A 14,157-nucleotide genomic window follows, 5' to 3' on the forward strand; every position below is an offset into this window, starting at 1 on the left:
ATTGTTTAATAAAAAAAATACAATTCTTCTAAAATCCTTTAATGTGGAACAACCTTTCATCCACTATGTTTCAAGATTATTCCATCAATCTGTTTTATATACAGTATTTGAATCAAAGAAGAAAGAGAAAAAAGAGAGAATCTTCTTTGAAGGATACATAGAACTATGGGAAAAGACAATAAAACCAACAAAAACAAAATAAAGAAAAATATATAAAAAAGACAATTCAAAATGACAAAAAAACCAATATAAGGGACACATAATGAGATAATAGGAATTAACAATTTAAAATTTTTCCAAGTAGTTTCTTTCTTATAATTATATTTGATGACACAATAGAAAGATTCTTAATTAAGAGTAGCAAAAACAAGGTGGAGTTACATTTCAATCAAAGAAATTATCATCTTTATGCAACATTTTGAGCTAAACAATTCAAATAACTTCCATAATCTTACCACATTTTGTTATTTAACTCAAGGAAATGAACAACTCACTTGATGTCAGCAATTAATCACTTTATTCTTTTAAATTCTAAATTAGTTATTATAAAAATTAATTTAACATTTAAAATAGTAAATAGTTAAAATTTTGATAAATAATGTAAAATATAAATTTATAATTTTTTATTAATAATATACACTATTTTAAATATTAATAAATTTTTATTTTATGTATTTAATTTAATTAATATAATAACTATTTTTTTTTTAAAAAAATTTGTTGTTATTTAATGATTTTTGTAATGTACTATTTTGACTTTAGGAATTAAAAAGAAGGTTTGGTTTTTCGAATGATAGAAAACATCATTCAAGATCTTAGATTGATTTTTTTTGCTTTATGTTTTATTTGATATGAAAGAAAGAAAGAGATGAATTCACGGTACAAAAAATCTCAATTTTTAATTTTTGTCAGTGTAGGTCTCATTCATTTTTTTCTCAAAACTTTAGAATTTTCCCTAAACCCTAAATCATAAAAAAAAATATCTTTATTTATATAATCATGAAAGCAATATCTTTATTATTTGTATCTTATTTTTCTGCTACTTAAGAATTTTATATGTAATTTTATCCCAAAACGAATAATAGAAAAAAGTAGAGGCCATTTGTTTAGAAACGTTTTCAATTTTTATTTTTATTTTCGTTTTATAAAAATAATTTCATTTTTATTGATTCTCCATAAACTAACATAACATACATAAGATAAAAGAACGGTGAAACTACGTAAATATAAAAGTTAGAGTATTCCCTAAATACTTATGTTTATTTTATCCATTCTTTTATGGAAACAAGCCTCAAATTCTTGAAGTAATTATCAAGCATATAATTAATTTAATTTTAATTGATGTCAACATCATTTTTACTTTCACTTTTCCACTTTCTTATCATTGCAAATATTCTATTTCTTTCCCAGTAACACGTTCAATGGCTTACGGATAAAGTTTTTGTAGCAATAATTTAAGTCTTTCCTAACAATCAACTCTTAGAAAAAGTGAAAAACCGACACACACAAACACACTATTTGTTTTATATAGTTGCATTTGTCTTAATCCAAAACACTATGTCTCTCTCAAGCATCCATCAATGAAGAAGACCGAACTCAGAAGCTTCTCGCAAGATCATGGCCATGTTACTGTTGAAAGAGGGAAAAAAATTGTATTTGTGTGTGGATTTTTAAAATCTGTTATGGTAAAGTTGTTAGTTTTTATAGTATTATGTAAAACTTGATACTTAACCTATTTTGTTATAAAGGTCAGATTCAATGTCTTGTTTACACCATTTATTGAAACAAATAACGTAACATTATCGTTTTTTTTTAAGTATGCTCCTTCCTCAACGATAAATTAGTGAGAAAATATTATGAAAAAATAATTAGCAGGATAATTACATGGTTCACCGAATCTTTTACTTGATAAGTTAACTGTTTCTTGTGGGATCGATATCTGTCATTATGAACAAATTATTACTTTTGATAATACGGTGTACTTGTTGTAGAAAGTCATCAGCTGACGCTAGACACTTTTTCGCTCACCCTAGACGCTCCTTCACTCATACTAAAAGTTCCTTCACTTACACTGAACGCTCATTTGCTTACGCTAGATGCTCATTTTCTCACTCTAGACGCTTGTTCGCTCATGTTAGACGATCATTCTAGACGCTCGTTCTTTCATGTTAGAAAGTCTTGCTGACAGTCTCGCTAGACGACCCATACGGAAGATGCTAGACGGTCGTGTCCACATATGCTAGACGGTTTGCTCATACACTAGACGAGCTTGTTGGACAATCTGACTAGACAATCTAGATGGAAGATGCTAGACAGTCTTGTTAGATGGTTTGCTCATACGCCAGACGATCTTGTTGGACAATCTCACTAGATGGTCTAAATGGAAGATACTGACAATTTAAATGTTCACATACATATACTAGACGATCTTCTCATACTCTAAATGATATTGCTGGACAATCTCACTAGATGGTATAAAACATCAAATTTGTCTAGTCAGTCTGTTAAACAAACCTTACATCTAACCCTCAAGTTAGTCTAAATGGTCAACTAGACAAACCTAAAACCACTGACGAACCCAAAACTATTGGTTCAACACAATCCACACCACAACTGTCCTCACTAATTAAACACACACCCTTGCAAATCCAGAACGAAGTCCACACCTGAAAACCCTAATATCAACCTTTATTTAAACAAAAAATGTTACCTTTATTTCAACCAACATTAAGTCTTTCATGATTTCTGTGCCCCAATATCTCAACCAACAATCCTTCCAACAACTACTCGGGCCGTCGTCACCAACAATCCCACATCTGACAAAAAAACCCAACTGCAAGAAGCACAATACACACAAACGGAAACCCATCCAAGAGACACCTATAAAGGAAAAGATATGGAACGAGAAGAGACACTTGAGACAGAGAAAAGGAGAAGAGAGAAAAATAGAAAAACTCAAAAGAGAGAAAGGATAGTGAAAATAAAAACAAATTAAAACACAAATCACTTTTTTCCAAAAAAAAAGTACCGAATCGGACACAATCATACAAATTTATTAAAATTGTTACGTTTTTTTGGCCAGATCAATAGTTATCAAATGGGAGTGGCTTCCCTGTATCAACCTATCGTTGCTTATGTATATATTATGCCTATAATATATATGGCCACGCCACCGTCATGAATCTCTTCGGACTTCTAGTGCAGGAAGACCTTTCGTTTCTATTCAGACCAGAATCTCTTACATGACACTTTACCATAATTATCATAAAACTCACTGAGTTTAACGATGTGATTTCTGAATAATGGATGATAAAGAAGGAAAGTAGTAATGTTTTTTCTTTCATTTTTAGAACTAAAAAAATTAACTAATTAACAACTACTATTTGTTGATACAAAATGAATTTCTTGATTGTTGTGTGGGGTAATAAATAAAGAAGTAAAAATCTTAAAGAATCTACAAAGAGGCAACACTTTGAATTTTTAGCTAGAGAACTACTCTATCAACCACAGATTAACTGACATTGGCTTTGGATCTATTAAATGAAATTGTGGCCACCCCTTTATCCATCAACCAGTTCAATATAACAGAGAAAGAGACATGGAGGAAAAATCCAAACGACTTAGCCAAATCGAACAACATAATTCTACTGCTACCAACTTGGTGTTGTCTCATATATATATATATATATTATATCATACTCTTTGTTTTGGATATCCTATGCATTAAATTAAAGTCAATAGAACCTACACAGAATTACATAAACATCATGTATCATGTACTATATACAAGTCACTAAAGTAAACAGTTATTGAAAGAGTGAAAAAAAAGTAAATTCAAATTTTGATGACAATGCTAATAGTCAATACTTTGCATGATAATTCAGGAACATGAACTATTATTTTCTTTATCAACGTACAGTTACTCACTCTAGCTAAAATCAAGAAAAATTCAAGGCATGTTCAACTTGTTACCACACTTGCACCTCCATGCTTCTGGGTAGTACTCTGCAGTCACCGGAGTACCCGGCGGCACCGTCACATGCACCGGTCTGCAGGGTGTACAGTTGCCACACTTGGAGGTGCATAGCGGTGGTGATGACCCAGGTCCAACTAGAAACCTCCTTGCCCAATCCGAGGAAACTTTTGTTTTGCCTTCAAACACCATGCCATGTCCAATTCTCCCCTCATATTTCTGGTCAAAACCATAGTTACTCAATAATTACTTGGTGTTCAATTAACAAAATTGCAACAAATAAGGACACAAACACCATGGACCATACAAACAGAAATTTGAGTGTAACGTATGTTTTCTCTAATCTCTAATGGATGTGGCAAGTGGGACCAAAAGGATGCATGATCCTTATTAGCATGCATGAATACTGAATAGTCAGTGATCAATTCAGTGTACTGTGGACCCAATAAGGAAGCACATGGTCCACTGACCCCTTGTGTTACTCAATCAAAGTTGACTCATGCATCAGACGGCTCACATTTTGCAAAGGTTCCTGCACCCTGCAACTATTTTTTGGTGCATTAATTGCATGTTGTGTTTGGGAAGGTAAAATGTTGGAGACTTTAAAAAATGCTGTTATGTTTCAATTCCAGAATTAGACTTATACTATTCTGGCTTAATCACCATTAAACAAACTCTAATGTTGTAATTTCTATAGTTAGATGGCACATTAAGTAATTGGAGAGTTAAGATTATAAGTTCATAGAAAAAAAGGTAATAATTAAGGAATAATATAACTTATTTGCTCACAGTGGAAAAATATATGATCGTTTCTAAATTCTACCTGATGATCTGCATGAGTTTTGGCCAACATGGGGCACTTGCTTGCATCTGCATTGGAGAAGGGGTGGAATTAGTTTCATCATTTGATAGTTTTTTAGCAAAAGTAGAGAGTAAGAAAGTGATGGAAAAGAAGAAAGGTTGTGGTGTTGCATACCTAAACATGCAATGGTGGTGGCATTAGTGGTGGTGGTGAAGATGAGTGATAGCATGAAGAAAAAGAAGTTTGTTTTGTTTATGAAGTTGTTGGGATTTGATATCTTCCTCTCCATTAGAAGAAGAGAGACCCCTGAGAAAGGGTGTAGATGAAGAAGAGTTCCTTGGTGGTTGCAAAATATGCCTGACACTCTCTCTCTGAGCTTTAAAGAATCTCTCTCCACCCTCAAGCTACAAGCCAGTTGTAGGGTTTACAACACCAGGGACTTGTACGTACCATGCAAATGTGAAGCTAAACAAACACCTAAGTACCTAACACTTTAACCCATTTGTCTGATTTGTCTACGACTTAAAAAGCATATCATGTTCTAAAATTCAATAGCATATGCCCCATGATGTAATTTAACACATAACACCAATGTAAAGACAAAACTATTAAAGTTATTCTCTATTAAACATAATCAGTATGATTAAATACCAACATTGTAATATTATGCTTAAATTAATTAAAGTTTTGAAGATATTTTTTTTAGCAATGAATAAATTAAATATAAGGAATATTTTGGGTTTTTGACCATTATGGAGTTTTTTTTTTTACTAAAATGGGGTCCGTTTAAAAAAAATTACAAATTTAGTTAAGTCGTGATAATTTGACAAGACTTCATATGCACAAATCGTCTCAATTAGACATGACTTTGCCATGTCATACTGAAGTCATGCCAAGTTGGCACGGCTTCTGCCTTATCATACGGAAGTCGTGCCAAGTCGTGTCAACTTGGCACGACTTCTGCCACGTCATATTTTTTAATTTTATTGTTTATATATTGGGTAGTAAGTTATTTAATGTTAAAAAATAATTTGATACATAATTTTCTAAGAGTGTTAGTTTTAAGGAACAAAAAATTGGATAATCGTGTATGGATCATGTTTGAATTGAATGAATAAATACATAAATAAAGAAAATGAATGTTCTAAGAATGTTATGAATGAATAAATACATATATAAAGAAAATGAGGAAATTAATAATCAAACTTGAATTGAATTTTATTATTAAGCTTGTATGTGCGGATAATTGCTTCTATTGTGGCATTTCGTTCTACAATATGAACATTTTTTTTTGATTTATTTGGAATTGAATCATCCATTTCGTTACGAATGCGTTGAGTGTTAGGTCTTCCTGATTGATGTCGACGCATGATGGGTCAAGTAAGAAATTTGGTCCCGTGTAAGTAGATCAATAATCCTAATGAATAAAATTAACAATGTCCTAATGAATAAAATTAAAAATGTGCAAAGAGATAAGAGTGAGAAATACCAATATTAAAAATGTGCAAAGAGATAAGAGTGAGAAATACCAATATGAGTTCATAATTAAGAAAACACATGTAGAGATTAAGTTGTGAATTTATTATTGGAAGTGAAATATAAGATTGAAGGAAGAATATTGAATTGAAATATACATGTAAATTGGAGGGTAGTGAATTGGTGAATTAGGGTGATATAGGTACAATGTTGAAGTGTAGACATCAGACGTACATTTTGTTTCTGAGTCTCTAATTTCACAGATATCTTGCTACTGTGAGTGTGATAAAGACACATGGTATTAAAGAGAGAGAAGGAGTGGATTGATCGAATGTGACAAGGGTTATGCAATGGTGGTGTGGGTTGTGGCAGAGGTGTTTGCGTTACACAAGACATGACAGATTAAAAGCAAACTAGTAAGAAAACATCCCAATCTATGCCAATCATAGCTTCATAGGCTACATACCATGTTTGGCAAACCAGACACTCAAACATTCTACCAAAGATTAACTTTCACACACCCTATCATCACTCATCTTACTAAATTAACACACTATATAATCACTATAACTTTTTTTTATCAAAATCTAATTAATTTTAGAAACCAAAATAATTAATTATTATTAGACTAAATTACAGATCGTTTTAGAGACTAAAAGATTATTGGTATTTAAATTAGTTTCTATTATTAATAAAAATTTATAAAATAGTTTTAAAATTAGTATCTAACCATTAATTAGCTACCACAGTTCTATCTACTGATATTTTAGATTCTAAATTAGTATCTAAAAGACTAATTGAGACTAATTTAGAATCTAAAATATTAGTATAAAAAATCCTGGTAGCTAATTTAGATACCAATTTAAAAACTATTTTATAATTTTGTATTAACAATAGAAACCACTTTAGATCTAAATAATTTTTTAGTTTCTAAATTAGTTAATATAGTGAGTAATTATTCTTGATCTCTAATTTTGGTTGCTATTTAAAGAATTTTTTTGTAGTGAATTACTCAGGTTCACTACAAAAAAATCATGAAATAGAAACTAATTTTAGAGACAAAAAATAATTAGTTGCTATAGTGACTACATTAGAGACAATTTTAGAAACTAAAAAAAAATAGTTTCTAAATTAGTTTCTATTATTGTTAAATAGTTTCGAAATTGGTATCTAATTAGCTACAAAGGTTTTAACTACCAATTATTTAGATTCTAAATTTGGTAGCAAAAACCTTAGTTGCTAATTAGATATCAATTTAGAAATCATTTAACAATAATAAAAACTAATTTATAAATCAATTTTTTTTAGTCTCTAAAATGGTCTCTAATTTAGTCATTATAGCAATTAATTATTTTTGGTTTCTAAAATTGGTTTTTAGTTTCATGATTTTCTTGTAGTGATTACTTAGTGATAAATATTTTGTATTAATATAATAAAAAAACATTACTGTTAGAACTTTTATATTTTATGAACTAGAAAATTTGTTAAAGGATTTTACAAGATTTAAAAAATTGTAGGAATGTATTTACATGTTATAGGAAATGTTGTAGGTGATTGAATATGTAAGATGATGGAATTAACTTCAAATTCTTAAACACTTGTATCAATCTTATTATTAGAGTAAAATGAAAAAAAAGTAAGGAAGTCTTCACTTGGGTTTTTGTTTTTTAGTTACCAATATGTCATTTGTATAGGAAAAATATGTAGTGGTTGAATGTGTTTGTTTTGGAATATTTGTCCAGGAAGCATCAATTTTTTTTTATGTAAAAATATTTAAAAACAAGAAATAAATTAAGAATAGTAAAAATGATATTTTTATAATTAAAATATTAAACATATTTATTTGTAAATTATTAAATAGAAATCATTTTTAGAGACAAAAATAATTAGTTGTTATATTGATTAAATTAGATATTATTTTAAAGACTAAAAGAATTATTAGTATCTAAATTAATTTTTATTATTGATAAATAATTTTTAAATTGATATTTAATTAGCTAACCAAAATTTTAATATCAATTATTTAGACTTTAAAGTTAGTAGTTTTTTTTTAACAATAATAAACTAATTTAGATATCAATAATTTTTTGTCTCTAAAATAATATTTAATTTAGTTAATATCGTAACTAATTATTTTGTTTTTAAAATTAGTTTTTATTTAATATTTTTTTAATTAAATTATCTACACTCTTAATAGTGGTGAAATTTGGAAGATACAACTTCTGGAGAGTATGTATTATTAAGTATTTTTTATGAAAAATTATAAAAGGACTTTATGAATAGAAGCCGAGTTGGAGATTTTTCGAACAGGATTTTCTGCATGCTCTTTTCTGTGTTCCTTCCAACCATTTTTCCAACACACAAAAGGGAGAACCATTCCATTCTCTGCCTGCTTTCTGCTCTCACTGCAACAATCCTTTTCCTCACTTTTACTTTCTTTTTTCCCTTTGCCTTTTTCCAATGCAAAAACTATTTAACAACTCCAATTTTTAAATATTTGAAAAATATGAATTATAATGAAATACCTTTGTCAAAACAAATTGTAGTTTTGGTCTTCTATTTTTTTCCATGTAATCTTAGTTTTCAAATTTAAAAAATAAGCATACTTTTGTTCCAATAAACATGTTTTATTTATTTTATTTTAATCTATTTGAACCCTAAAATTTAAATACATAAATAAATTAAAAATAAAAATAAACATGTGTAAAATTAAAAATTTGATTAAAATTATAGACTATTTTCTAACTATGAAAGCTAAAATATTAAAAAACGAAAACATGGATCAGAAATTACAATTTAACTCATTTTTTATATTTTAAAATTAAATCAATTGTTGAGCATAATATTCATTATTTAGTTGAAAATGATAATACATCTTTAAGTGATTGACTTAGTTTATATAAATTGTGTCAAGAAAATTCTTATTTCAATTACTGTGATGTTAAGTCCATTAATAAATTTATAAAATTTGAGAATTTAGGCACATGATATGGCTCAGGTTCAAGAACAAGCTTTAAAATTAACCATGAGTTTGAGCAGACCATAGTAAAAGGTAGAGGCTAATGAAGTCAGGTCATACCTTTGTTATTCGTTGAAGCATATTATTTGGTCCTAGTTATTTTTTTTCCTTATCATTTAGTATTAGAGCTGTGAATTTGATCCGCACTTCATGGATAAATCCCAATTCACTTCTAAAATAGTTTCCTTTTTATTGGTCCATATTAAATGATTGAGTTAAAACAAATTCTAATTCCAAAAGTAAGTTAGGCTAAGGTAAAATATGTTGGTTACTAAAAAAAAAATACAATTTTTTTTATTAAATAAAGACTAATTTTTTAGATAAAAAATAAAATATTAATAACTAATTAGATATCAATTACATATGGGATTGTCACATGTTGGACCCGTCTTGACTTGCCTGACATTGCTCGACTCGAGTTGGCTTGTTATGACCGACTCGACTCGATGTGGACCCAACATTACTCAACCCAATGCGAGTATGACTCGATTTAACTTACCATGGATCTGACGTGGGTCTGAGATGGGCTCAACTCGAGTCAGCATAATGTGGACCTAACTAAACTCGTTTTGAGGTGGACTTGACTCGAGTCGGCCTGAGGTGGGCCTAAGTCGATTAAGTCTGAGGGGGCCCCAACTTGACTTAGCCTAAAGGGGGTCCAACTCTACTCAACTTATTGTAGGCCCAAAACAACTTAGCCATACCCGGTTCTGACTCGACCCAACTTGACATGGACTTGACTTCACTTGATCTGAGGTGAGCCCGACTCAATTGGGCTTGAAGTGGACCCAACTTGACTCGACTTGATGTATGTCCAACATAGACCCAACTCGACTCAGCCCAATGTGGGCTAGATTTGACTTGACCCAACATGGTCCTGACTTGACTTGGCCCAATGTGAGTCCTACTTAACTCGGTTTGATGGTGGGTCTCACACAACTCGGCTGATATAGGTCTAACTTGATTTGGTCTGAAGTTGACTCAATTCAACTCAGCACAACCTAGACCCTATCAACCTTAGCTTGAGCTAGACTCAACCTAACCCAGTCCAACTCGACCGACCTACTTGACTTAGGCCCGATCTAACCCTATCCATCTTAACCTGAGACCAACTCAAATAGGCTTGGTCTCTGCTTGACTCAACTTGACTTAGACATGACTCAACTTGGTCAACATAGATCTAGACACTCGTCATCTTAGTCTAACCTAACTTGTCCGAAATTGAACTCAACTTGAATTAGTCTCAGTCTGACTAACTTGTGCTCGATCTAACTACTCGATCTAACTAGACGTGGACCTGATTTGTGGATGTGAAATCTCTAACTGATACTAAAGTATGCTAAAATTGAAATTGGACGTATGAAGGACTACTTCAATAAGAGTTATATAATTTTAATACAACTTTTATTGTACAACACTTTTTATTTTACACTTCTCTCTTCACTTATACTTTCTGTCCTTTTGGTTAAAGGAAAATTGAGAGTGTTTTACGTTCATATTATGATATACATAAAAAATTAGCTAGCTCTATGACACTGACAAAGCTCTTATGAAACATTTTATTTCATGTCAGGTTGACAGTGTACCAAAGCCTCGCCTAGTTTGAATTAGGTCCATGGAATTGAATGTGGAGACAAACAAGCAAAGGAGGTAAATCTAGAACATGACCCGCATGTTATGGTCTTGAATGGACAAGTAGAACACTTTTAGCTCTACAGAAGCACAATAATACATACTGCAGGCTTTGTATATGTAAGTTCTTTTGTTGTTGCGTGTGCACTGTTGTGCATGATGGAATTTGGTGAGACCTTAGCAAGTGATGAAGGTTGACAGATGATAGAATCACGGATTTGGTGAAAAGGAAACTCACTACCTAAGGTTGTTCACACCCTCTTGTTTTCACGCATGCTTCTTCAATGTTTGTCATAATATCCAAGATATGATGTCTCCAGCAGCTTCCTTCGAATCACATACTTTGCATGCAAATGCAAGCTGACTGATCCTTCCTTACCCCACCACACGATGGTGGAAATGTGATGGTGACATGTGCAGGAAACTGTGTCCTAATAAGGTTCTCATTCTCTCAATTATTCAGCTTGGAATAAATGCTGGCTGACACTTTTTTTTCTATCTTTGTTTTTTCCCTTACCCTTTTCCTTAACTCATTTGAATTTGGTAGATGAATATATCTTTACCTGATCTCTTTCTTTATCGTGTGCTATGCATTTCCACATTGGAGGAAAAGTATACTCCCCAAGATAGTGATGGATTGTTGTGCTTTATAGATAAGTTCACGTGTAATATATAATATAATATGAACTTTTTTTGTCACTAACTATCACTGAATTCAACTTCCCGAATCAAAAGAAGTGACTCTTGTTTCTGTTTGCTTAATATATCAAAGTAAAATCTGAATATAATTGTTCTGATTCAGTTGGTTCATCTCTGCAGCATCTAACAGCATTAACTCAAAAACTTAATGCTTACATTAGTTGATGGTTCAATATTGATATAGGTACTCTGTTAACTACCACTTCAAGTATGCATAGATTAATTGATACAGAGATAAGAAAAATATCTTTCCTCCTAAACTGTCATAAAACTGAGAAAGGGAAAACAGATTGAGAGAGAATGAGCATTGTTTGGATAAATTTACAAGTTCTTTTAGAAGAATGAAGTAAAACAAATTAAGGAGGTAAAAACTTTGATTGAAATGTTTATGATCTTAAGATGTGACATCTTGCTCTGAATGGAACAATGCACTTGCATGGGGATCCACGACAAAACACTCAAGGGTATTGTTTAGTGGCAATTCTTAGGTAGGCACAAGGTAACAAAGTTCCTTAATTCAGTAAAATACAAATGCCACACAAAAGATATGTTAAACACTGCTTGTTGAAGCGCAATAATAGCTAGTTATGAGAAGAAGGGTTGGTTCAGTGATGCTGAAAAAAGTGCTTTAGCAGATGCCAGTAAAGGTTTGGTTTCTTGTAACTCAATGTTAGCTGGTTATACAAACAATGAGGAAATGGGGTTAGCATAGCAATTTTTGAATGGTAAAGAAGAATGTGGTTTCATAATATTTTTTGGTAGTTGTGTTTATTAACAGTGGTGTGTCTTGAGTTCTGCTTGGCCATTGTTTTGGAAAGATTTTAGATCCTAAGGATAGATGAGGCTAGTCACATTTTCAGTCACAATTGTTCCTTCTTCTGGTTCATGTCACATTCTGGAAGTATATTTTATGTTTGCCTAATTGCAGAGTATGCATTGCTATCACAATTTACTCTTAAAAGGTTGTCTTCTCTTTGTTTTTGGGATGGTTGCATTCCTCTATTATCTTTTGCAGCCACTTGTTAATCCTAAAAATATTTACAGTGCCACAAAAATAAAGTTTTTGCTATTACATATCATGGCCAATCACTTCCTTTGCATTTTCCTTAATCAAACCAAAGGGGAAAACAGTGAAAGCAAGTTTAAGCAAAAATGTGTACCTCATAAAGATAACTTTTGCATGGTTGCAAAAGATTAACGATACTAATAATGAAAATTAGTAGCAGTGCTAATATAAATTTGCTGAGGCATGTCTAATCATTACTATCAGCAATCTGAAGAAACTAATAGGTATTCCAAAAAGTATTTTGGCTTTTGCTATTTGTATCATGTTTAATTGCTAAATTCACTCCTTTTTCTTCTTTCTTTCCTCTGTGAAATTACCTCGTTCTTCTTAATTTGTCCCTCTTTTTCAAATAGTTATGTTCACATATTCTCATTTTCAATGTTCTTTTTCAAAAATAGAGATGAATGAGCACGATTCCAACCTTATCGGTGTGAAAAAAATGAGTGTGTTTGGATTAGAGTATGTTAGAGTGAATGTGTGAAAAAAAAGTTTATTCAGATACGTGAGTGATGTGATGGTTGTAAGAGTATTTTAAATTATTTTGAATAGGGTAAATTATAAGATTACAAATTTACCCTTATATATAAAAAAAGAATAAATAACTATTAATTTTGTGCATATTTTAGTTAATTAAAATAATTTAAAGTTTCATTTATAAATAAAAGAAAAAAATGTAAAATTCAAAGAAATAATTAAATATAATTTTAAATGTAAGTATAATTTTATTATTTTTCATTTTATCAATTTAAATTAATTTTGTTACTTAAGTTAATTTATTTAGATAATTTTAATATTATCTATGATTCTTTAAATTATGTTATGTTATATATATATAAAAAATTATTATTATTAATAATTTCCATCTTTTCATCTCATTCCACTCTCTTATCTCTTCAATTATGAAAAGATCCTAAATGTCCTCAACTTTCGATTCACTTTCACCCTCAACCTCACCCTCTCATAGAAGCAAACAAGGGTGATACCCATTCACCCTCACCCTCAACCTCCATCACCCACAAAAGCAAACACACACTACATTTATATTAACCAATCAACCCATCTCCTAAACTAATTTTCTTCTTTTCTAGAAAAATAAACAAAGTCTAAGAATAGGAAAATTTCTGAAAAATACTTTTTAAGACAAATTCCGAAAATTACTTTGCAAAAATTATTTTCTAAACATATCACTACAAGAAAATCATTAAATAAAAACTAATTTTAGAGACCAAAATAATTAGTTACTATTTGACTAAATTAGATACAATTTTATAAACTAAAAAATTATTAGTATTTAAAGTAGTTTCTATTATTAATAGAAATTTATAAAATAATTTCTAAATTGATATCTAACCATTAACTATCAAGATTTTAAATACTAATTACTTTATATTCTAAATTAGTTTCTATTAGTCTTTTATAGATTAATTTATAATCTAAAATATTAGCTAAAACCTTGATAGTTAACTTAGATACCAATTTAAAAATTATTT

The 14,157-nt window shown here is 30.4% G+C and overlaps 1 protein-coding gene across 1 annotated transcript; it reads right to left on the reverse strand.

Moving 5' to 3' along the window:
* Positions 1–3,818: 3,818 nt before the first annotated feature.
* On the reverse strand, positions 3,819–5,205 carry LOC137833095 (EPIDERMAL PATTERNING FACTOR-like protein 6). Its single transcript, XM_068641468.2, has 3 exons — positions 4,950–5,205; positions 4,797–4,843; positions 3,819–4,192 (listed from the first exon to the last, which is right to left on the reverse strand). Exons 1-3 carry the CDS (start codon positions 5,062–5,064, stop codon positions 3,950–3,952), a joined length of 405 nt encoding a protein of 134 aa, XP_068497569.1. The 5' UTR covers positions 5,065–5,205; the 3' UTR covers positions 3,819–3,949.
* Between the last annotated feature and the right edge of the window lie 8,952 nt (positions 5,206–14,157).

Source organism: Phaseolus vulgaris, chromosome 6, assembly GCF_051622355.1.
Source record: "Phaseolus vulgaris cultivar YP4 chromosome 6, ASM5162235v1, whole genome shotgun sequence".
NCBI classification, from domain to species: Eukaryota; Viridiplantae; Streptophyta; class Magnoliopsida; order Fabales; family Fabaceae; genus Phaseolus; species Phaseolus vulgaris.